Source organism: Microcaecilia unicolor, chromosome 12 (assembly GCF_901765095.1).
Source record: "Microcaecilia unicolor chromosome 12, aMicUni1.1, whole genome shotgun sequence".
Lineage (NCBI taxonomy): Eukaryota > Metazoa > Chordata > Amphibia > Gymnophiona > Siphonopidae > Microcaecilia > Microcaecilia unicolor.
In genome coordinates, this window is record NC_044042.1 from 80,334,373 (window position 1) to 80,360,746 (window position 26,374).

Genomic DNA, 26,374 nt, shown 5'->3' on the forward strand with positions numbered 1-26,374 from the left:
TCTTGTTTTCCTGTAAAGGACTGAAAGGATGTGGTGACTGGCATTCCCTGTGATGAGCACTAGGACCTTAGTTTTCCATGCTTAAACCAGCCTGTACCCTCTCTTACTTCCCCTCCCTCCTCTATATAAAAGCAGAAACCGAGACAGGATTTCATCCGAGTTGTGGACAAGGGACTGGGATAGTTGGCAGAAGGGAAGACGAGAGAAGAAACATGAGCCTCAACGTGGAAAGCCGAAGAATTTCATCCTACAGGCGTAGGTTTGGTGTTGAAGTATCCAGCCCTTTGTATCTGAACCAGAGTTTATCCTATTCACCTATTAGACATCTGCACAATGCCAACCCCAGCACCAGGCTCTCACTGGCCAAAATAAAAGCCAACCCGATAGTTACCACTCACTCCAGTTTGCGGCTTTTGAATAACAGGATGGATTTCTCCCTGGCTGATGCCCTCAATGCAGAGTATAAGGAGACACGTACCAATGAGAAGGTGGAGATGATGGAGCTGAATGACCGTTTTGCCAGCTACATTGAGAAGGTGCGTTTCCTGGAGCAGCAGAACAAGGTGCTGGTGACAGAACTGAACCAAATCCGGGACAAGGAGCCCACCAAACTGGGAGATATATATCAAGAGGAGCTGAGGGAGCTTCGCCGTCAGGTGGAGCAGCTGTTCAGCTCCAAGGCCCGGCTGGAGATCGAAAAGGACAACTTGACACAGGATATCGATAACCTGCGGCAAAAGTAAGGGAGAGCGAGGAGGTAGAAGGGCTATGGACTAAGCTGTTGGGTTCAGGGCTGAATCAGATCTGGCTGGGCCTCTTTCAGTGCAGAGACCTTTAACCTTTCTTTCCAAAGGAGAATCAGAACTACAAGTCCATGCATGCAATGGGGCAAAACCAGGATTGGCTCAGCCTGTCTCTGATGACCTGCTGAGCTACTCACTAGTAGACAGGGACCTACTTGAAATATTTTAATAATCAAACTAGCCACACATAATTATTTGAAATATTTTTTAAAGGAGATGCAAGTGGTAGATTGCAAGGTTGGGGCTCTAATGCAGTGTTTTCCAAGTCAGAACCTGGAGTACCCCTTGCCAGTCAAGTTTTCAGGATATCCATGATAAATATGCATGAACTTGATTTGCCTCTATTATATGCAGATCTCTTTCATGCATATTCATTGTGGATATCCTGAAAACCTGACTGGCAAGAAGTACTCCAGGACTGGACTTGGGAAACAATGCTCTAATGTGCCCTGTGTTATATGAGTGAATAGTGGATAAGCAGAATGGGGTATTTCTATAACTGGCCCATTTAGGCACCCCAAGGCAATGTGGTTTATAAAGGAACCAAGCACCTAGGTTCTGTTATAGAATACTAGTGTAATCCAGTATTACTACTTATCATTTCTATAGCGCTACTAGACATACACAGCACTGTACACTAAATATGTAAGAGACAGTCCCTGCTCTACAGAGCTTACAATCTAATCAAGACAGACAAACAGGACAAATAAAGGATAAGGGAATTACTTACAGACATGGGTACTGAACAGGTGAATAGGCGTTAGGAGCTAAAAGTTAAAAGCATTTGAATAAGGCCAGAGATGGAGCTTGATTGACTCAGGAAGTCTATTCCAGGCATATGGTGCAGCAAGATGAATGGCGTCCGCAGTGGAGGGGAAGGGTACAGATAAGAGAGACTTAGTATTGACATGTCTAACATCTAGGTGTACATGCAAAACAACTAAATATAGCAGTACCGCATGTAACTAACAATACTCTGTAAGTGTGAAGCCCGCCTATGTCCCCCCCCCCCCCCCCCCCCATGTCCAAGCCCCCCTTGCAAATTCATGCATGTTTACCGAATAGCACTTAGGGGGAATATTGGCATATAAAAAAAATCTAAAAAAGGAAGCCACACAAAGTGTGGAGGTGCACTTAATCCCCACAAAACAATACAGGAAGAAAAAAAAAAGAGAAGAGTGGGGGAAGATAGGCTCTTTCCAATCAATAAGGGAGACGTATATTTGAAAAAGGTATAATGTTTATTATAACAGGTCGACCTGTTATAATAAACATTATACCTTTTTCAAATATACGTCTCCCTTATTGATTGGAAAGAGCCTATCTTCCCCCACTCTTCTCTTTTTTTTCTTCTCGGATATTGGCATATACCTGTATACGTGACAAATGTATGCACATATACTAATAATCCAAACATTTATGTGTATAACCCCCCAGATTCTATATATCATGCCGAGATTTCCGAACTGAAATTAAAGTGTATTCCATAACTTAGGGGCCCTTTTACTAAGGGGCGTAGGCACCAATGCACGTCCAACACGCATCAAATTGGCACTACCGCCCGGCTACCACATGCTCTGGGCGGTAATTCCATTTTTGGCACGCGGCCAAAACACACGGTAGAAAATATTTTCTATGTTCTACCGCATGGTGCTTACCCAGCGGTAATCAGCAGGTTACACGTGTTGAACCCTTACCGCTCAATTAGCGCATGAGACCTTACTGCTAAGTCAATGGGTGGGGCTAAGGTCTCAGGCCGAAAATGGAAACACGTTGGGTTTTAATTTTGCCACACGTCCATTTTCTGGCACCAAAAAAAATGCCTTTTCTCCAGGAGTGCTGAGGAAGTGGACCAGCACACATCCAAAACACTTGCCTACACCAGCGCAGGCCACTTTTAGAGCCTGTAGAGGGGCATAATCGAACGGGGACGACTATCTCTAAGGGCGACCATCTCTAAGGACGTCCTGGCGAAGGGGCGGGGAAACCTGTATTATCGAAACAAGATGGGCAGCCATCTTTCGTTTCGATAATACGGTCGGGGATGCCCAAATCTCAACATTTTAAATGTTGAGATGGTCAACCTTAGAGATAGTCGTCCCCAGTTTTCGGCCATAATGGAAACCGAGGATGCCCATCTCAAAAACGACCAAATCCAAGTCATTTGGTCATGGGAGGAGCCAGCATTCGTAGTGCACTGGTCCCCCTAACATGCCAGGACACCAACTGGGCAACCTAGGGGTCACTGCAGTGGACTTCACAAACTGCTCCCAGGTGCACAGCTCCCTTACCTTGGGTGCTGAGCCCCCCCAACCCCCCCAAAACCCACTCCCCACAACTGTACACCACTACCATAGCCCTAAGGGGTGAAGGGGCACCTAGATGTGGGTACAGTGTGTTTCAGGTAGGTTTTGAAGGGCTCACATTTACCACCACAAGTGTAACAGGTAGGGGGGATGGGCCTGGGTCCGCCTGCCTGAAATGCACTGCACCCACTAAAACTGCTCTAGGGACCTGCATACTGCTGTCATGGAGTTGGGTATGACATTTGAGGCTGGCAAAAAAAAAATTTACATTTTTTTTTAGGGTGGGAGGGGGTTGGTGACCACTGGGGGAGTAAGGGGAAGTCATCCCCGATTCCCTCCAGTGGTCATCTGGTCAGTTTGGGCACCTTTTTGAGGCTTGGTTGTGAAAAAAAATGGGCCAAGTAAAGTCGACCAAATGCTCGTCAGGGACGCCCTTCTTTTTTCCATTATCAGCCGAGGATGCCCATCTCTTAAGCACGCCCCAGTCCCGCCTTCGCTACGCCTCTGACACGCCCCTCTGAACTTTGGTTGTCCCCGCAACGGACTGCAGTTGAGAGTGCCCAAAATCGGCATTCGATTATGCCGATTTGGGTGACCCTGAGAGAAGGATGCCCATCTCCCGATTTGTGTCGGAAGATGGGCGCCCGCCCTTCTCTTTCGAAAATGCCCCTGTTAGTTAGTTAGCAAGTTAATCAGTGCTGATAATTGGATGTTAACAATTATCAGCACTAATTGGCATTAATTAGAATTTACATGCACTACCCGCTAAGTGTATTCTGCAAAGCAGTGCACGTAAATTCTAAAGCATGCTGCTGAAAAGGGGGCGTGGCTATGGGTGGGGCATGAGCATTCTGTAAGACTATGCACAGGATAATAGAATACACCTGCTCTCTGCTTAATGTCGGTGCCAATATATACACCAAGTTTTACTTGGCATAAATGGCCGCGGCTAGAGTTAGGTGCTGTCATGGCTGCTCGGCATTTTCTATATACCACGCAGTAATTTAGGCTTATTCTATAAAGTACGCTTAAATTAAGGCATACTTTATAGAATGCGTTTAGGCGAATTTCATTTTGGCGCTGAATTTTTAGGCATGATATATATGTAGAATCTAGGATAAGGGGGCATGCGATGAAGCTGCAGTGTGGTAAATTTAAAATGAATCGGAGGAAATTTTTCTTCACTCAACGCGTAGTTAAACTCTGGAATTCGCTGCCGGAAAAGGTGGTTAAGGCAGTTAACTTGGCGGACTTCAAAAAAGGGTTGGACGGCTTCCTGGAGGAAAAAGCCATAGAATGTTATTGAATGGACGAGGGAATAATACAGTATTTCTAGGATGGGCGGGACCAGTGCTTTTTTTGTGCCGGTACGCAACGGTACGGCGTACCGGCACCTTTTTTTTTTGCTCCCCCCGTCCCATGAGTCCATGTCCCGCACGCAGTGCCAGCCCCCATTTCTGGCCGCTGCTGCTTCTCCTGTTGAGCACCAGCGGCCGCTACACAAAGAAAAAGATTTTTTTTTTAAATTGAAACCTGGCTGAAACGCGACACCCCGGCACTGTAGACAGCCATTAGGCATTGGCTGTTGCCCCGCAGCCGCTCCTCCTCTTGCCTCTACGTCACTGCCCCTGGAGGAAGACCCCGGAGGAGCGCAGTGACGTAGAGGCAAGAGGAGGAGCGGCTGCGGGGCAACAGCCAATGCCTAATGGCTGTCTACAGTGCTGGGGTGCCGCGTTTCAGCCAGGTTTCAATTTTTTTTTTAAATCTTCTTTTTCTTTGTGTAGCGGCCGCTGCTGCTCAACAGGAGAAGCAGCAGCGGCCGGAAATAGGGGCTGGTGCCGCATGCGTCGCGACTTCACGCCGTTCGCGGGAAACTTGGCAGGGAGAGGGAAACCAACAGAGGGAAGGATTGGGGAGAGAGAGAAAGAGGGAAACCAACAGAGGGAAGGATTGGGGAGAAAGAGAGAGAGGGAAAACAGAGGGAAGGATTGGGGGGAGAGAGAGAGGGAAAACAACAGAGGGAAGGATGGGGAGAGAGAGAGAAAAACAGGTGGAAGGATTGGGGAGAGAGGGGAAAAACAGATGGAAGGATGGGGAGAGAGAGAAAGAGGGAAACCAACAGAGGGAAGGATTGGGGAGAGAGAGAAAGAGGGAAAACAACAGAGGGAAGGATTGGGGAGAGAGAGGGGAAAACAGATGGAAGGATGGGGAGAGAGAGGGAAAAACAGATGGAAGGATTGGGGAGAGAGGGAAAAACAGATGGAAGGATTGGGGAGAGAGGGGAAAAACAGATGGAAGGATTGGGGAGAGAGGGGAAAAACAGATGGAAGGCTGGGGAAAGAGAGAGGGAAAACAGATGGAAGGATGGGGAGAGAGAGAAAGAGGGAAACCAACAGAGGGAAGGATTGGGGAGAGAGAGAAAGAGGGAAAACAACAGAGGGAAGGATTGGGGAGAGAGAGGGGAAAACAGATGGAAGGATGGGGAGAGAGGGAAAAACAGATGGAAGGATTGGGGAGAGAGGGGAAAACAGATGGAAGGATTGGGGAGAGAGGGGAAAAACAAAATGGAAGGATGGGGAAAGAGAGAGGGAAAACAGATGGAAGAATGGGGAGAGAGAGGGGGAAAAACAGATGGAAGGATGGGGAGAGAGAGAGAGGGAAAAACAGATGGAAGGCTGGGGAGAGAGAGGGGGAAAAACAGATGGAAGGATGGGGAGAGAGAGAGAGGGAAAAACAGATGGAAGGCTGGGGAGAGAGAGAGAGGGAAAAACAGATGGAAGGCTGGGGAGAGAGAGAGGGGGAAAAACAGATGGAAGGCTGGGGAGAGAGAGAGAGGGAAAAACAGATGGAAGGCTGGGGAGAGAGAGAGGGAAAATGGAAGGATAGGGAGAGAAAGAGGGAAGACGCTGGATGGAAGAATGCAGAAAGAAATAGGGGAGACACTGGAAGGATGGGGAGAGAAAGCAGAGGTGCTGGATGGAAAAGGGGAATAGAGAAAGACTGGAGAATAAGAGGAAGGGGCATGGGGAGAACAAGGGTGAGGAAAAGATGAAAAGCCACAGGTAGATGAAGGAAATTAAAGAATGGATAGTAAGAATGAATTAAATCTGGACAGAGAGAGAGCCTGAAAAATATTGAAGAAAGCAAAGAAAAAGGAGACAAAAATGACAAATGGCACAGAAGAGTTAAGCGAAAACAAAGGAAAGGAGAATCACAGACTGGGACCAATATGGAAAGAAAAACAGTCACCAGACAACAAAGGTAGAAAAAAATCATTTTATTTTCATTTTAGTGTTTGTAATATGTCCAATTTGAGAATTTACATTGGCTGTCTTATTTTGCACTGGGTATACTGGAGCTGTAAGAGCTTACAGAGATTATTTATAATGAAAAAAAATCACGTTATTTTTTTCTCCTGTAGTACTGTAATATTTTCAATGATGTCTGTTTATATGCGCTATGGCTGGTATAGGGGGTGTGGTTAATATGGGTGTGGCTATCATAAGGGTGGAGCCATATGTGGTGACCCCGCCCATAATGAGTACCAGCACCTTTTTTTCTACAAAAAAAGCACTGGGCGGGACAAATTGCTTGTTCTTTTGGCCGCTGTCGGTGACAGGGTGCTGGGCTCGATGGACCCTTGGTCTGTCCCAGCATGGCGATGCTTATGTAACTTATGTAGTCCAATTAGAGCGTAGAGGTTAGTGCCTAGCTGATAGAATTGTCCTTAATGTTTCTGGTGCTATAATCATAGATATTTATTTAAACAAAAATACAGGTGAACTAATTTGGGGCTCATGATCCCAATTAAGCCGGTACCACGTCTAAAAGGGAAGATGGGCAGGTGCGGCTTGTACTGTTCTGACATTACCCACAAAACATAGGAGAGTCTCCCAGAGCTGTTCAACAAAGTAGAAAATCTGGGGCCCAATATTTTAAAAAGCTGATAGGTAAATTTGTGACCCACTGAGTGAAAAGGCATCAAAAGTGAAGTGAGGGTACAAATAACAGAGATAAAGGCTATAAAAGTTTGGAGGGGCAACTTTCATATTTGTGTACTATAGGGTCTGTAGAATGGGTCTATGCAATTTTTCATAACTTTGATGTTTTTCATGTTGTATATAAAAACTGGGGTATGTGATTTCTGGGGATAATTACATCTCTTATTTTTAAAGGCATAATTAGGGGTCTTTTTTACTAAGGTGCACCAAAAACTAGCCTGCGCTGTTCTAGGCACGTGCATTGGACGCCCACAAGTCCATTTTTCAGCGCACCTGTAGAAAGCACCTTTTTATTTTTCTGGCCAAAAATGGACGTGCGGCAAAATTAAAACTGGCACGCATCCATTTTGGGCCAGAGACCTTACTTCCACCCATTCAGTTAGCGGTAAGGTCTCACGCGTTAACTGGGCGGTAATTGTGCTGTTCACTGCCTACTTAGCACCGCACACAGGAAAATCAAATATATTTTTTGGCACGCCTAGTGGATGTGCGTAAAAAAATGAAATTACCGCCCGGACCACATGGTAGCCGGGCAGTAGTTCTGAACTGGCACGCATTAGGCGCACGTAGGCACCTACGCAGCTTAGTAAAAGGGCCCTTTAGTCCATACCCGAGGCTGAAATTTTGTAAGATTATGCAGGATAAATATTTCACATACCCCTCTTTTGGTACCTTTTAGCTCACACATTTTATGATCCAAACTTAGAAGTATAACCAGTTAACATTCAGCCTGCAGTGGGCAGTGTTTTTTTTTTAAAGCAGAATTAGACTTGGATATTCAATGCCGGGCCATATCTGGGTCCCAGCACTGGATATCTGGGGCTTTGATGGCTTCCAGAAGTTATCTGTTCTGCTGATATTTAGTATCAGTACCCGGATAACTACCTGGGCACAGTTAGGACTACTTTTTATGTGGTCTTTATCCAGACCCTGGCACTGAATATTGGCAGTGCCCAGATAACTTCCAGGGTCACTCTAACTCCGCCCCAGACCACCCCAACACTGCTCGAATAGTGCCATGGTGGTCGCACATGAAATTCAGTGGTACTATCCAGTTAAGTGCCTCTGAATATCATGTGTGGAACTAGTTAGCAAGTAGGAGGGGCTCCACAATAGGCGCCCGGTATAAGAGGCTTTGGGCCAATAAGCTTTCCCAGGCTCAAACATAAACTTCCCCACCTTCCTCCAGCTCCCACCACTGCTGCTGCTGCTGCTGCTGTTGCTTCTTTCAACCAGTGGAAGCAGCAAAACAAGAAAAAGCAGGTCCAAGGCCATAGTTTTCAGGCACGTGCTGTCAACTCTGCTAGTTCTTTGCCCCCTCAGCCATCAACTTCCTGTTCCAGGGCACAGGACCAGCAGAGCCAACAGCCTTCTTCTTGTTTTGCTGCCGTTGCTGCTGCTGATCAGAAGAAGCAGCAGCAGCCAGAGGGAACAGAAGATGCTGAAGGTAGACCCAGGAAGGAAGAGAAAAGACATCAAAAGTGGAGAGAGTGAGAGAGAAAGAGGGCAGATGCTGGATGAAAGAAAGGTAGAGAAAGAGAGAGAAGATGAGTGTGTTAAGGTTTTTTATATTCCTGTTAAATCTAAAATGCCTGTGCAATCAGTGGCCTTGGTGGATTCCCTAGAACTAAGTTCTTCAGACCTGGTTACTGGCTTGACTACTTTTCTTGACACATCTATTGAGAAACAGGTGACACCAACAGCAATGATTGTGACTTTAGTATCAGATCTTGATAGAGATGTTATATTAAGAAAGTTTTTTCAATGTAGAGATAATTCCTTCTGTGGGTTAAAGATTTGGATTTTTCTAGTTATTGCTCAAGCAACAAAACTGAAGAGACAACAATTTCTTCTACTGTGACTGGAAGTTATCTCAATAGGAGCAAATGTGTCCTAAAGTTTAGGGATATGAAATAGGAAGGGAGGGGGTTAGGCCTCTCAATTGTTTTTTTTTTCCTATCTGAGTTATCATTAGAAGCTTCTACCTCCATGCTAATTGATCTGCCTAGTTCTTCAGTGTTATTTGCCCTAAAATTAATGTATAAATGATAGGAAGTCACTTTTTCCTTTTCTTCTTGATTAATGTTTTCTTGGTGGCATTAGTGTTAATCCTTACCTTCATGATATTTTAGACTTTCATTTGGGATGTATTATATTTTCTTTTTCTTTACTATAGTGGTATTTTCCTTTGTTAACTAATTTCATGTATTCACCTTCCATATTTCATGTCAAGATTTATCTTGTCATTATATTTTGAAAAGTCATAAATAAAAAAATTAAAAATAAAATCTGGACAGAGAGGCAGAAATATAAATCGAATTGAAAGAAAAAGGAAGTGAGAGGAAAATAACAAATGGACAGAAACCCTGGCAAGAGAGTTAAGAGAAGATGAAGGAAAGCAGAAACCAGAGACTGAGACCAACACAATTAGAAAACATAAATGGCCAGACAACAAAGGTAGAAAAAAACCATTTTATTTTTAATTTAAGATAAAGTAATGTGGTAGTTGTGTTACTAAAGGTTAATAAATGCAAATAAAACACAAAATAAGGTAATATCTGTATATTGGACCAATTTTAATACATTTTCGACTAGCTTTTGGAGTCCAAAACTTCCTGTCTCATGTCAGGAGAGGATACCTTAGCAGCAGTATATGGTCTTGACCTGACCTGAGGCAGGAGACTTTGGCTTTGGAAAACTAATCAAACAATGTATTAGTTTAGTCCAATAAAAAGGTGTAATCTTATTTTCCATTTTAATTATTTTTATCTGTAATGTGTAGTGTACTGAATGGAATATGTCAGTTTTTGAAATTTATATCTATCTTTGGGGCTGTTTTACCAAACTGTGTTAAAAATGGCTTTAGTGCATCCTTGCACAGGTCATTCCCACAAACTAAGGCCATTTTTTCCGCATGAGTTAAAATGGTCACTTTTTCTATTTTATGAATTAATGGCCATGCGCTAATTTCCCATTAGCGCATGGCCATTAGCACAAGAGCCCTTACCACCACCTATTTTGTAGGTGGTAAGGTTTCACACACTAATAACATGCTAATCAGTTAGCACATGGCAATGTAGCTGTGCTAACCGATTAGCACAGAACACACCTACTCTCTGCCTTTGACCTGCCCCATTGCTAAAAAAATCTAATTTTTAGCATGTGGGAAGCGTGCACTGATCACAAAATTACCACTGGATGCCTGAGCGCACCCCGCAGTAGTCCTTTTTTACTGCGGTAAGCATGCGTTAATAATTACCACAGCTTAGTAAAGGGATCCCTTTATATTTTGCATAGTATAAGGGCACATGCATCACCATCACCTAAAGGCAAGCAGAGCTGAAGCCTGGTGGCCATTTAGCAACCTACCAAAAACACTGATAGGTAAATTTATGGTTGCCAATCACCACTGGGTTTCTGTTACAGTGCTGCTGAACACCACTGTTCACATAGCCAACAGGAAGATGCTGGACTGGGGAGCTAGGGCTAACTGGAAGTCAGGTGTGAAAGTACTTGCATATTATTTCCAGAACACTACTACTACTACTACTATTTATCATTTCTATAGTGCTACAAGGCATATGCAGCACTGTACACTATACAGAAAAAAAGACAGTCCCTGCTGAAAGAGCTTACAATCTAGATAATAGTGCAAGTACTATTCTGATTAATATGTTGCATTATTTTGATTTTTTTTGGTACATAATTCCTGGAATGTATTCAGTGTGCATAATACCACCAGTAACAGAAGCAGCTGGTACACAGTGAAGGGGTCCTTCAAAGTGTCTCCACTATCCCTTTACTGCTGATATAGCCCACCAGGGGTGGACTGACAGTGTTCTGGGCCTTTGGGCAATAAGGGCCATGGGCCCCTAACCACCTATCCAAAGTGATTAAGGGGTCCTTTTACCAAATGGCAGTAAAAGGGGCCCTGCAGTGGCATCAGCATGCAGGTTTGCCATGCACCGAGGCCCCCTTTTACCACCTCTGGTAAAAGGCCCAGCAGTTATCTGCCTGGCATGTCCCCGGTGCTAGAAAATTGAATGTTTTCTAATGCCAGAATTGGCATGCGCAATGTTGGAACAAATTTTGTATTGCGCTTTAATATGTTCATACTTTATGCTTTTTTAAAAATGTCATTGTGCACTTTTTTAGAAATTTTTATTCTTCCTGAAAACAAACTTTTTCATGTGTATTTCATGCATTTATTTGAAAGCTGTTTATTTGAATGATATGTGTACATCACTTCATTTGAGTCTATATAAGTTCCACTATTGTTGTGTTGTGATATACTTCCTTATTTATTTATTTATTTATTTATTTATTTAGATTTTGCTCACACCTTTTTCAGTAGTAGCTCAGGGTGAGTTACATTCAGGTACTCTGGATATTTCTCTTTCACAGGAGGGCTCACAATCTAAGTTTGTACCTGAGGCAATGGAGGGTTAAGTGACTTGCCCAAGATCACAAGGAGCAGCAGTGGGATTTGAACCCAAGACCGGTGCTCTAACCACTAGGCCACTCCTCCATTCCACTCCATTTTAAATGATGGCAGGGTAGTATGGTCCATCCTGTCTGTTCAACAAGACGGCCAGAGGTGTATCTGCAACTCAGTGCAGACCTATACCCTGTTTAAAGAGTGAAGGTCATTTAATTTTACGTCTATGCTCATTCTGTATAGGAATCCTTTATGTTTATCCCACACATTTTTGAATTCTGTCACTGTTTTTCTCCCCACCGCTTCCTCCAGGAGGGTATTCCAGGCATCCACCACCCTCTCTGTGAAAAAGTATTTCCTGATTTTACTCCTAAGTCTACCACCCTGCAGCCTTATTTCATGTTCTTTAAATCTACTGCTTCCCTGTCTCTGAAAAAGATTTGTTTGCATATTAAAACATTTCAAATATTAAAATGTCTGTATCATACCTTCCCTGTCTCTCATGTCCTCTAGGGATACATATTCAGGTCTTCAAGTCTCTTCTCATAAGTCTTTTTGCACAAACTAAATATGTTTTTTCTGATTCTTTTCCTTTCTTCTTTCCTTTTTCCTTCCCTCTTTTGCATGTCCTCATGACCTTCTCTTTATATGTGTCCCATGTCTCCTCTGTCAAGCTAAATGAGTGGGGCAAGAAGAAAGGAATGGGGAGGGTAAGTGATCTAAAAAAAAAAGATGAGGCATGGGTACAAACTAAGAGCCATGTGAGTGAATAATGGAAAAACTGACGTGTTTGATAGGGAACTGTAGAATGGAATGATGTCATAATAGCTTTCGGGCTTTTGGAGAGTCAGACAGGTCATGGAGATGGAACTTTCACTAGGAGTAGATTTATTCTGGTAAACTACCCACCATCCTGGCTTCAAGGCACTGGCTCTCTCTCAAATGAAAACTAAATGCAGAGAGGAGGGAGAAAGAAGAGGCAGAGTAAATTCTGCCACCACAGGACTTTTCTGGTAATCCAGTTTAAAGTCAAGTAACAAACCACAGAGAGAAGGCTCTGAAGACAGCTGTGTCCTGCTGTACAAACAAACAGGTTTTATTGAACTTTGGATGAGCTGTAATTATAAGGAGCTTTGAGCCACATATAGACATATCATACCTGCTTTGATCTTGACGCCCAGACACTACCATTATTCAAAGCTGTAAACTTCACAGAACAATCGGTTCAGGACACAATTCAGATCCTCCTGGATGATTCGTAGTTCCCATCAATAAAAGGTTTTTGCTTCATTTGTAAAGGATGAAGAACTAATTAGTTCTGGTGCTAAATTTCTGCTTTCTGCTGCAAGCAAACAGAATGTCCCCAGGACTACCCTTTCCACAAATAGCGATGCACTGAAAACGGGAGAATTTTATTTTTAAAATGTACCATCTTAACTCTTAAAGAGGTCAAGGTCTTACACACTGAGCCATTCTAAAGGCTGACCAGGTTGAAATACTTCCAGAGGCCATGGAAAGATGAATTTTTCAACAGGTATTTACCCTCCTAAAAAGGGCCTTTGAGAGCCAATAAACCCTGGAGCAGACAGCAAACGATGCCACCAGCATGATAGCTGCAAGGCTGCAGCCAGCGAAATCCAAGTATCTATTTTTTTTAATGATTATTTCAGCACCGCTAGGGCCTACACATAGGTTGCAGGACTCAATTATAAACCTTTTCCTTCTATATGGAGTAAAGGACTCCCATACAAGCAGAACCTGAGAAACATTCCTAAAGAAAAAAAAACTACCTCAGAAACTGGACCTCTATTGTGAATGTGTAACAAAAGTTTAAAATGTAAAGGATTTAAAACCAGAAATGTTTTTGTCCTTTTCTGTCATATTTCTGTATTAATTTATTAATAGCACGTGATATACTGCATATTAGCCATGGCAGAGGCAAAACAGCAGTTTACAATTTAAAATGAAGGTCAGAAAGGAGAGAAGAAAGAATAGAAGAAAGATAATAGAAAAGGGAGAGAGAGGTGTAGTGCTAAATAAGGCTGGAGGGTAAAAACTTTTGAGAAAAAGTGAGTCAAGTATTTTCTTGAATGAAGTGAGGGCTGGTTGGTTTCTGACGATCGGCAGATCGTTCCAGAGTTTGGGACTGATATACCTGAAAGCAGAGTTCATTGAGGTTTTCAGATGCAGAACTGAGGACGGGAGGAGGGTAAGTAGGTTCTGGTCAGCAGAGCAGAGTCAGCAGAGGGATGTGTAGGGAATCACGAGGGAACTGAAATAGGCGGGAGAAGATGGAAGATGAGGTTTGTAAACAAGCAAGAGAAGTTTGTATTTGACATGTACAGTTACTGGAAGCCAACGTTCATAGCTGAGGAGAGGGGTGGCATGATCAAAACAGCTGGCATTGGGTAAAAGTCTAACAGTGAATGAGTTAAAGACGTTTGAAGAGATAGAGATAAAGAGGGATATCCAAGTAAAGTGAATTACAGTAATTTAAGTAGGATATGACAAGGGCAAGAATAAGGGGACGAAGGTCAGAAGAGGAGATAAGCAAGCGAGCAGCACATAGGCGATGAAGGGCAAAGAATAAGGAATCAAATAACTGAATTTATTTGTAGTTTGAAGGTGAGCTGTGAATTAAAGATGACACCCAAAATGTTGACATTGATCCTGGAGGATGTGACCATCAATGAATAGGGAGGGCTGCTGCCGGGGGGGGGGGGGGGGGTGGGGAGGGGAAGAGAATGGATTCACATTTAGTAGAATTAAGAAAGAGGAGATTGGACTTCCAACGGGCAACATGGAAGAGGCAGTTATTGCGACAGGAGATAGGTGAGGGATCAAAAAATGACACAGAATTTGAATGTCATCTGCATAACTGAATAGTGTATATGAATATTTTATTTATTTATTCGGATTTATTTACCGGCTTTTTGAAGGAATTCACTCAAGGCGGTGTACAGTAAGAATAGATCAAACATGAGCAGGAGGCAGTACAATAAAATATTCAAATAACAATACAAATATGACGTGTGGAGGGGCATAATCGAACACGGACACCCATATCCATGGGCGACTATCTCTGAGGACGGGTCCGTGAAGGGGCGGGACAGACCGTATTTTCGAAAAAGATGGGCGTCCATCTTTTGTTTCAATAATAAGGTTGGTGCCGGGCAAATGCATCGCATTTGGGCGGATTTGAGCTGGGCGGTATCGGTTTTCAACGATAATGGAAACCGAAGCTGCCCAGCTCAAAAACGAACAACTCCAAGGCATTTGGTCGTGGGAGGGGCCAGGATTCGTAGTGCACTGGTCCCCCTCACATGCCAGGACACCAACCGGGCACCCTAGGGGGCACTTGTAAAAAGTAAATAAAAAAAATTAAAATACCTCCCAAGTCCATAGCTCCCTTACCTTGGGTGATAAGCCCCCCAAATCCCCCCCCAAAACCCACTGCCCACAAGTCTACACCATTACCATAGCACTTATGGGTGAAGGGGGGCACCTAGATGTGAGTACAGTGGGTTTTGGGGGCGGTTTGGAGGGCTCCCATTTACCAGCACAAGTGTAACAGGTAGGGGGGATGAGCCTGAGTCCACCTGCCTGAAGTCCACTGCACCCACTAACAACTGCTCCAGGGACCTGCATACTGCTGTGATGGAGCTGGGTATGACATTTGAGGCTGGCATACAGGCTGGAAAAAAAAGTTTTTAAAGTTCTTTTTTTTGGTGGGAGGGGGTTAGTGACCACTGAGGGAGTCAGGAGAGGTCATCCCCGATTCCCTCCGGTGGTCATCTGGGCAGTTGGGGCACTTTTTGGGGACTTGTTCGTGAAAAAAAAAGGGTCCAAAAATGGCCCAAATTCTCGCTACTGCCGCCCTTCTTTTTTCCATTATCAGCCGAGCGCGCCCATCTCTCTTCGGCCGATAAACACGCCCCAGTCCCACCTTCACCACGCCTCCGACACGCCCCCATCAACTTTGTACGTTGCCGCGACAGACTGCAGTTGGAGGCGCCCAAAATCGGCTTTCGATTATACCGATTTGGGCGCCCATGAGAGAAAGGTGCCAATCTCCCGATTTGGGCGTCTTTCTCTTTCTAAAATAAGCTGGTTAGTATACTACTTACAATGTCAACACAATACACAATAGAACATTTTAATTGATAGTGAAGGGTAAAGCAGAGATGGAACATATAGATAGGTAAGCGAGTAATAAGAGTTAAAAAGTAAGGTGACTAATTTAAAAAAAGTTGCACATGAGGTCAGAGAGATGGTTAAATATTATCTCAGCTAGGGTAGGAGTGGAGTCCTGAATAATCATGAGAAGAGGGCCTAGGAAAATATTCAAAAGGGTAGGGGGTGAGGATAGAAAACTGAGGAACACCAGTTTGAAGTAGAAGGGGAGAAGTTGAGGTGCCATTGAAAGTGACCTGTTAGGTGCGGTCAGTGAGGTAGCTAGAAAACCATGAAATAGTACCAGCAATACCAATAGATTGAAAGCAATAAAGTAAGAAAGAATGGTCAACCAAATCAAAGGCAGAGGAAAGATCAAGTAAGACAATGACAACCAGGAGATAATGATCAAGATCAGTGCAGATGCAATCATGTAGAGCAAGAAGGAAGGTTTCAGTGCTGTGATTAGGCCTAAATCCAGATTGAAACAGGTGAAGAACATTGCTCTGCTCAACACGTTGGGATAATTGGGACAGTACAAGCTTTTCAGGGTCTTAGTGAAAAATGGAACATTGGGCAGAAACTGGATGGGAGAGAAGGATCAAGGCTTGCTTTCTTAAGTAGAGGATGGACAAGGGCATGCTTTCAAGGAGGTGGGAACAAGACCATCAGAAAGACTAGAAGTAATGAGAGGAAGAAGGTGTGGCATTAGATGTGAAGCCAAACACTTAGATAAGAAAGCAGGTAAGAGGTCAGCAGATGAGGAGGAGGGATTGAGAGAAGCAATGATGCGATTGAGGGGGGAGAATCCAAGATGGCCGCACTTCACTAAGACGCTGCGAGTCACGATCTTACCTTTAGGAAAAAAATGCCGAAACGTTGAGGGAGAGTAGCGACCAGAGCTTCCCCGCTACCCCCTCCATTGCCTGGTCCTATTGACCGATTTTTGAGACCGCAGGGAGTTACCTCTGAAAGCGGAATGCTGCCAGCTGGGAATGCCATTGAACTGGAGACTTCGGCTTCCGTTGGCCTTGATGTCACTCTAAGCCCCGCTATGCGCTCACCACCTCCCCAGTGATTGGCACGAGCTCCTTCCTCCTTGGATTGACAGGGTCCACTCCGGAAGGTACAGAGGGCCCAGAAGAGCGTTGAGTGGAAGCACTGTTAACATCGGAGCAAGGAATGGAGGGCAGTTTGCCCATGGAGACGCCGCAGAGCGAGGGGAGAGGAGCTGAGGGGCAGAATGGGATTTCTGAGCAGACTTCCACAAGGTTAGAAATTCCTAAAGCGCTAGTAGAAAAACCAAAAGAAGTGACTTTAGACACTTTATGGGATTTGGTGTCTAACTTGGGACAATTTTTCCTGAAACAAAATAATGAGATGTTACCAAAATTAAAACTTTGGAGACTGATTTACAAAAAAAAGAAGAGGAGTTTAAGGTTTTAGATGGTAAACTTGGGAAATTGGAGGAAAAAGTGGATCAAAAGATTTTGAATCTTGAAACAATACGATTTATGATGATAAAAGATCTGACCAGTCTTAGGATGAAGACTGAAATGTTTGATAACTATACTAAAAACCATAATCTAAGATTTGTTAATTTTCCCAGAATACAAAATGTAACTCCTCTGGAGATGTTAAAACGCTATATGCGTGAAATTTTGAATATACCTGAACAGAATCTACCACCTTTTACCTTGGCTTATTATATTCCCGGGAAAGACCTGAATCGGACAACTGAAAAACCGATAGACATTTCTCTTTTGCTTGAGACTACTGACTCTGAACTTGCATCAGCTGCTACTTTGGTGGCGACTGTTGCACTATTGCCAGATAAGAATTGGATTTTCTGCATGTTTTTCCGTAATAAAGAAAAGCCTTTTTTAGGTTTTAAAATTCTTTTGTATCCTGATGTCTCTAAGGAGACCAGACGGCGGAGGAAACAATTCTTGCTCCTTAAGCCTGAAATTTTGCATCTGGGGGGTACCTTTTTTTTAAGATACCCCTGCAAATGCATAATAAGGCTTGGGGGAAAAAATATGTATTTTTGGAACCTGCTCATGTATCTGCACTTATAGCCTCAGCAAAATTGGACAAGCGATAAAGAAATAAGGCAAACCCACTTAATGAAGTGCGATATCCCATTTATATTTTTCTTGTTGTTTTTCCAGTAGTTTTCCTACATATTGGATTCTTGATTTATGGACTCGAGTATCAATTTCTTATGAAAAAGTGAATTATTTTACTTTTCTTGATTATTGTTTCCGGGTAAAGGTTTATATATGTATTAGATGATACTTTCTATACAAGAGGTTTCTTGTAATAATTTGAATAATTGAATAAATAAATAACTTAAAAAATGATGCGATTCAGAGAGAGAGAGGAGTGCTGAGACTGAAGGTAGACCAGCTGGGGCTGGGAAAAGGAGGACGAGGGCTGACACATGAGCTGGGAATTGAGTTATGAGAAGGGGATTTTGGGGAAAAAGGTCTTATTTCGGGCTGGGAGAAGGAGGTTGATATTGGAATGAGAAAGAAAAGAAGTGCAGACAGTGAAGTAGGAGTGAAGCAAGGGCATATGACGTGGAAAATAGAGATGAAGAAGAAGCGAGATGGATGCTGGGGTAAGTAGGATAGGCAGGATAAATAAATATTGGAGGGGGAGGGAGGGGGTATATGCTAGGGAATTCGTATTGGGGAATGGATGCTTTGGATACAGGAGGGCAGGGGTAATGGATGCTGGGAAAAGGGGAGAAAGAGTCAGAGAGCTATGAAAAGAGTGAAAGACAAAAGAGGAGACAGATTTTTGGAGATGAGAGAGGGTGGAAATTGAAGTAAAAAGGGGACTGGAGCCTGGGTTAGATGTAAGAAAAGATCTGGAGATGACAGGGAAGGAACTGAACAAGTTAGGGAAGGGGGTGAGAGACAGAGGTAGATGAGTCTGGGTAGGGTGTAAGTACAGAGGGTGAAAATGGGGAACTAGAAAGTGGCTGAAAGATGAGAATGAGAGTCACAGGTGTTACTGGGAGGACTAGTGAAATAAGTGTATGAAGTGGAGGGACACAGAGCTGGAGTTTGAAAAGGAGGAATAAAATCTAACTAAAAGTAGATAAAAAGGCAGATAAGAGAAATGGCGAAAATATAAAAAGAAGGATCAATGTCAGAGAGAAAAAGATGAAGAGAAGGAATGAAGAAATAGAAAATGGAAATGAGATTGTGAGAAAGGACATAAGCAAAAACAAGAGAAAGTGGAAAAGACAGACCAGGACCAACTCAACTGGAAAAAATTAAATGAGCAGACAAAGGTACAAATTATTTTCAGAGAATGAAAAATGTCAGTTTTGAAAATGTGCATTAGTTATACTTTATTCTGTGCAAAAAGAAACACATTTCTGTTTTTCTTTCTTCAGTATTCCACTGTTAGAGTCGGGGGTTTCATGAGGTTTCCATTCAATTGTCTGTTTGTATATTTGTTTCTAATTTGCCATCTATTATTTTTACTAGATGGTGGTCTAGGTTTTCCACATGTAACTAAGACGAGGGATTTAGTTCACATGTAACTTGTGTGTTTTAATCTGTAGCAGTCCGGCTTGTCCTAATTTTCAAACTAGATGTTTACCTCTGACTTATTCCAGGGAGGGCTATGTTTTGAATTCTTGGTTTTGTTGCTGGTATGGTATGGTAAGCTTTTGAGTGTCCATTCGTAGGTTTTTGTGTTACTTCACATACCATCTCATTCTATAACACATTTCCTACAGTTAGGTGCCAATTACTCAAGTAAGGTATAGAATACTATGGTCAGGGCCGCCGAGATACATAGCTGGGCCCGGGGCAGAACCGGACCATCTCAAGCCAACCCCCCCCCCCCCCTCCCACACACACACACACACTCGCACCACCGCTTCCGCCCACCCGCCTACTCCTTTATCTTTCTGTCTTTGCCTCCAAGGGGGGGCCGGACCTGGCGCCAGCAAGCCGCTTCCTGCATGCCTGCTCCCGCTATCTGTCTTCTCCTGCTCCTGTCCATGCCAGGAGAAAGGACCCGGATGATTGAATTAACAGATATCGTGCTAATGCAATCATCTGGGTCTTGGGTGGCCCACAACAACAGGGGAGGACAGACCCGGAAGCAGGGAACAAGAAGGCACTTGCTCGCGCAGGGTCCGGGGAATTTTGACACCCCCCCCCCCCCCCCCCCCCACTCTCGGTGGCCCTGACTATGATTTATGGTTTTTATTCAGATTTGTTGAATCACCTTTTTGACTAGATAATTCAAGGCGATGTACAATAAAATCAAACTGAGGAAAGGAACTCCATTATATTTATAAGAAAGCCAACCAGGCATAAAAGAAATAATCATGCATCCTGGCAATGAACAGCAACATAACACCAATGGTTTGGCGGGCTAGACCCTAGGTCAAATTAAAGGCCTCATTACATAAATGGGTTTTGAGACTTGATTTAAAGTTTTTCAGGGATGATTCAGCTCATATCCCAAGGGGAAGATTATTTCAAAGGAATAGAGCCATAAAGTAAAAGGCACTTTTTGATGTTGTTTCTCAGTAGGCCTGAGATGGATTAGGTAGAATGAGTCTATGATCATTAATAGAGCGAAGTAGACAAGGTGGGGGGGGTGCGTATGGAATCGTTAGTTTAGACAGATAATCCAGCAAGTCCGTATAGAGCGACTCGAGTGTCAAAAGTAAGTATTTTGAACTGGATTCTGTAACTTACTGGAAGCCAGTGTAGCTTTTGAAATAGTGAGGTAACGTGGTCATTTTTTTTTCTAACGTGGCATAAAACTCGAGCTGCTGTATTCTGCAAAGTTTGTAGGCGCTTTATTTCTCACTTATGCACAAGATTGTTACAGTTATGCGTTAGGTGCTAAGAAGTATGCATGTGGCTCTGTGCACATAAGCAAAGGGATGTTCACGGGAAGATGCGTGGGCAAATCCCACATTTACATGCATAACTTACACAATACCGTCAGTTATATGCTAAAGTGCCGCATTTATATCCCATATTTCACTAAGCAGAGCACAAAAAAACATTCACAATAAAATGTATAATAAAACCAACAGAAACACATTATTCAATCTAACAAACAAAACAGCAAACCTTGGCATACTGTGTCAGTCTACTACGACAAATCGCACAAGATTAGTGAGAGAAGGGTGTGGAAGAAAGATGAGGGGGAAGGATCCAGAAGTGGATAGAAGGAAGGGGGAAGAGAGTGTTGTAAAGGAGAGAAGTAAGGATGGCAGGTGGAGGGAAAGAGGCGAAGGATGAGGGAAATGTGGAGAGGTGGGGAGGAATGTGAGCAGGAGGGGGAGAAGTGGGATAAAGGAAACACCTGGAAAAGGTGAAAGCAAAAGAAATGCAACCTATAATATAAACCAAACAAACATGACAAGAGGATGAGAAAATCTAAAGGAAATGCTGAGAGAATAAATGGGTAACAGAAGGAAAAACTTACAAATCAGAGTGGAGAGGAAACACAGAAAAAGGAAAAATGAGATTATATATTTTTTTATTAGGATTTATTTACCACCTTTTTGAAGGAATTCACTCAAGGTGATGCACAGTAAGAATAGATCAAACATGAGCAATAGGCAATTACCGTAATAAAAATATTCAAATAATAATACAAAGTATGGCCTAGTATACTACTTGCAATGTCAACACAATATGTAATAGAACATTATAATTGAAAGTGATGGGTAAAGCAAAGATGGAACATAAAAATAGGTAAGACAGTAAGAAGAGTTAAAAAGTAAGGTGACTGATTTGAAGAAAGTTGCACATGAGGTCAGAGAGATGGTTAAATATTATCTCAGTTAGGATAGGAGCGGGTAAACATGTCTTGCTGCAGTATGTGCAGCCCGAGTCACTCCTTGTGTGTGTGAGTGAGACTAACACATTAGTTACTTCTTCCATTAAAGGCCTGGTTGAACAGCCAAGCTTTCACCTGCTTCCTGAAGTAGAGATAGTCTTGTGTTAAGCGGAGCCTTTCAGGCAGTGCATTCCAGATTGTGGGGACTACTCCAAAGAAGGCTTGTTTGCAGGTATCGCATCGTGTAATGTCTTTTGGAGAGGTTGTGATTAGTGATAGTCCTTGAGAGGACATTAGTGTCCTTGGCCGTGTGTGGAGGATCATCAAGAAATACACAGAATGAAAACATGTTATTGTGCCACCCTGCTGCAGCTACAGCTGAACAGGTGGGAAAATTGAGGCTGGTGGTGACAGGCCTGGAAGGAAGGGAAGAGGGCTAAGAGTGGTAAAGAGTATATATGTGTGTCTGTGTGTTTATGTGTGGAAAAGAATGTGCTTGGGGGAGGAGAAAAATAATCTGTAGTCATTTTAGGGGAAGGGGAGAAAATTTGCTCTCAGCCACTAATCTGAACTTCCTACCCTTTGCCGCCACTGCCCCCACCCCCACTCCCTACAAAGTAGACAAAGTACACCAATGCTTTCTGAATCTGTTTTAGAAAGCAGCATACTCACTAAAGTAAAAATGTACACCTGCACCCACACTATGTAGGAATGCCAGGGACCTCCAGGAGTTCAGCTCTTGGCATTTGCTTGAGCATCACAGATTGGAAGAAACAGAAAATCATTTAAGGGAAAATTCCCCAGACTCATGCGCTGTCCCTTTTTTTATTACTTATTTTTAAGGTTACAAGATGAGATTAATCTGAGGTTGGAAGCTGAAAACAATTTATCTGCGTTCAGACAGGTGAGCATCAGCAAGGAAGAGAGAGAGAGCGAAAGAGAGAGAGAGAGAGAGAGAGCGAAAGAGAGAGAGAGAGAGCACAGTTTGCAAGCAACAGAAAAATCAATTCCTGACAAAATCAAATCTACAGAGCTCTCATTCCCTCTGCTTCTTCCGCCACATTAAGTTGCAAAACAGTTGATTACTATTAAAATAGTTGATTAATTATAACATTGGCAGTGGTAAAACTCTGGCTCCCACCAATTCCCACTCCCCTGCCCCCACCTAAATGTCTCTCAATCAATAAAACAGTCATGTACGGAAATAAAGGATCATTGCTTTATTTGGAAAATTGCAAAACACATGATACCTCACACCCAAGTCAATCAACTGACAAAGACTATCTGACTCCTACCATGAGTTAGCCAGTAGTCAGCCACTGTGTGGTCTACCTGGTCCTCTGCCATGTTTCAAAGCTACAATGCTCTCTACCAGTATGACTGCACCCACCTCATGCCCCATGGTTTCTTAAGGTGTATTACGTGCAGAATATAAGCTATAAATATATACATGCAAAGCCAAGTCACACAGCCAATGGCCTAGCATGGTACCATCTTGATGTGCTGTCAACCCAGCAATCTCTGCCCCTACCAATGCTATGAATTACATCACTGGAAGTAAACACAAATTAAGTAATTCAGGGGATTCAAAACAACACAAAATAATTGAAATTGAAATGAATAACAGAGGAAAAATTAAATAAGACAACAAATAAAAATGGGCGGAGGGAGATAGTAGCTTAGTGTCCTTTCTACCTCCACTCTTCCCGTGGTTCTCCTAGAAAGGTTATAAATTTCCCAGCCAAGAACAAAGAATGGTGCAAGGGTATATGTTGGGCACAGGTACCATGTGAAGAGTCAACTCCAGCCAGTGGTGTATCCAATCAAGCTGCGTGTGTTGCGTACGCACCCCCTGTCAGTCCGTTCTCCCTCCCTCCGCATCTCTCCCTTCCTGGCCCAGCCCCGCAAAGATCTGCAATTCCTCCCCCCCCCCCCCCCCCATGCCTTAAAATCAGTTCCAGTCTTCATCCGGACAGCACCAGCAACACTCATAGGTTGCCTGAGGCCTACACAGGGCTTTATCTCAGAACCATCCCACCCCCTTCTGATACAACTTCCTGTTTCCTCAAGGACAGGATGGTTCAAAGAGAAAGTCCTATTGCAGGCAGCAGGCAGCTTATGAATACTGCTGCTGCTGCCCTGGCAAAGATAGGAGGTAATTTTAAGTTATGGTGAGGGGAAGGGAGGGAATTTCCAGAACTTTGTGGGGCCAGGCTGGGAACAGAAGGGAGAGATGTGACAGGAGGGAAAAAGGAGGGAAATGCAAATGCACCCCCTGTCAAAAATTTCTGGCTACGCTACTGACTCCAGCCACAGCAGGAAGGTGGGTGCCGAGCCCTGCACAGATGTGACATTTTTCCTTTCCACTGGTTGAGAAGTGAGACAATTCCAAAAATCAACCTGAGGGCTATTCATCTAATGAATTCTTTTCCACTTAATAGATTTAGAAGGGAGAGTTTTCCACTTTCAAAAATAAACAGCTGAAACACTACATTTGTGGATTTCAACCTAGAAGTGCTGATCAGTTGATGGGAAGAGAGAAATGTAGATGATCATTGGAAAGGGAAGGAAAGTGAGGGGGTGGGTGCTGATGAAGGGAGGAGAGTGATGTGGGAAGTGGTAGTACTGATGGAGAAGAGGTGTGTGTACAGCTGATGGGATTAGTGGAGGAGAGTAAGAGGACATGGTGCTCACTGGGGATAGAAGAGTAAGATGAGTTGGTACTGATCGGGTGGAGGGGAGGAGAATCTAGGAGGTGAAAGGGGGATGGTTGCTGACTGAGGGGGGAAAGAGAATTTGAAGGGTGAGGTCTAACCAGGTGAAACAGAATATGAAGGAGGATGCTTTTTTGAGGGAAAGAGAGTGTGAGGGGTGGGTACTGTGCTCCGGGAGAGTTTGAGAGGTGAGATCACTGCAAGATCTGGTTGCTGAGTTTGGAGAGGAGAGTGTGAGAGGTGACTGCTAAATAGGATACTTTGAATTCTTTCTTCCTTTTGGCAGGATGTTGATGATGCAGCACTGAATCGCCTGGACCTGGAGAGGAAAATTGAATCCCTGCAGGAGGAGATTAACTTTCTAAAGAAAATCCATGAGGAGGCAAGGAGAACGGAGTCCCCCTTTTGCACGGTCACTACCGTGTCCCATTTTCTGGCTTTATATTAGTCCTGACGCATTGCACACATGCAGGGGACCTGGGAAGATGCAGGGGAATGCGGGGCTACTGCATTTATTATCTTAGCAAAGTTTATTTTTCAGGTTGCAGGAAATACTACATAGGAATTACCAAGGGAAGCTAGACTTCATTCTGTTAGAAGCAAGACTGGCAATAGGGGCATGCCACATCCCTCAGTTCACAAAACTTTGTGGTGATGAGTTTGGAAAAACAAATTAAATCTGGATGAAATATTAAGCATGCCTGTGTACGCCCCAATACTAACAACGCAACAGTTCAGTTTCTGCCAACATTTAAAGAAGACTGCTGGTCAAAGCTAATTGTCCAATTTAAATGTAGATGCACTAATACTGGTAGTATTAAACTGTAGGAACGATGCACTGTGCATCGCTTTGCTGTAATTGTGTGTCTTAGTGAGTTCTGTGGTTTTCATCTTCCCAGAGGACAAATGCTGTGTTTGTGGGAAGGGATAAGCTCCGAGAGCATTGGCTGAGTTATTTGCTGTTGGTTCACATGTTTATTTTAGGAGGTGAGAGACTTTCACGAGCAGTTGACCCAGCACCAGGTCCACATTGAAATGGACATACCCAAGCCAGATCTGACCTCTGCCCTGAGGGACATCCGAATTCAGTATGAATCTCTGGCATCTGCTAATCTGCAGGAGACCGAGGAGTGGTACAAGTCTAAGGTAATGGTTGATGGAAGTGCCTCAGCTCTGCGTTCAGAAATGGGTGGAAGAGGTTGAACTACGTGTAGCACACAAAGTCCAAATGTTACATGAAAGGTTTTGTTAGCCTTTTGTCACACTCAAGGACCACCACTACCAGAAACCCTTTTTTTGTTGCAAATTTCCTAGCCCCAGAGGATTGCGTTCAAGGCAGGTTTTTTTCAACTACTTTTCAGTATCCAGCGGCACAAGTATGGAATTCTCTTCTGGTTAGAATTTTAATAATTTCAGAAAAAATGTGAAAACATATCTTTTTAATAAATGTTGTAACTAAGTAGAATGATACTGTATAGCAGCAAGACGCTAGAATGCTGAATTTATTTTTAGGACTGATGTTTGATTCTTCAGATATCGTCTGAACGCTTTAATATATGTTATCTGCACTGAACTGTAAGGTAGTGGTGAAATATACAAGTGTATCAGTAACAAGTTCCTCCTAATTTATGGCAGAAACCTACAACAATATGCCAGATACATGTTTCAAGGAATAAAGCCTGTGTTTTAACGCTTCTATGCTACCTTGTTATTATACACATATGGGGTTCAAAAATCATTGGGTCCAATATTCCGCCGGTGGCAGTGAGCGTTTTGCTCATTACTGACAGTTATTCCTGGATATTCAAAGCAGGGACCTGTGCGGGCTTTGGTTTTGAGTACCCAGTTATTTTTAAGCTGGCTAACACATAGCCGCTTAAGTTGATATTCAGCATTAAGCAGCCATGGGCTAGCGCATAAATATAGGACAGGCTTTTATGCGGTCCCATTTATGCACTAACCCTGGGATTCTATATATGGCACCTTAATTTCCACACAGAAATGTAAGCGTATTTTATAACAATGCATGTAATTTAATTGGTTAACTAGCTAATCAGTGCTATTAATTGGATGTTAATAAATTATTATCAGCACTAATTGACATTAA

At 43.3% G+C, this 26,374-nt stretch overlaps 1 protein-coding gene across 1 annotated transcript in view; it reads left to right on the plus strand.

Moving 5' to 3' along the window:
• Nucleotides 1-212: 212 nt before the first annotated feature.
• The window catches only part of GFAP (glial fibrillary acidic protein), a 51,767-nt gene continuing 25,605 nt past the window's right edge, over nucleotides 213-26,374 (plus strand). Inside the window, exons 1-4 of the mRNA XM_030221831.1 lie at nucleotides 213-739; nucleotides 22,397-22,457; nucleotides 24,554-24,649; nucleotides 25,252-25,413. Of these exons, the coding sequence (XP_030077691.1) occupies nucleotides 213-739; nucleotides 22,397-22,457; nucleotides 24,554-24,649; nucleotides 25,252-25,413 (846 nt within the window). The remainder of the gene's footprint in view (nucleotides 740-22,396; nucleotides 22,458-24,553; nucleotides 24,650-25,251; nucleotides 25,414-26,374) is intronic.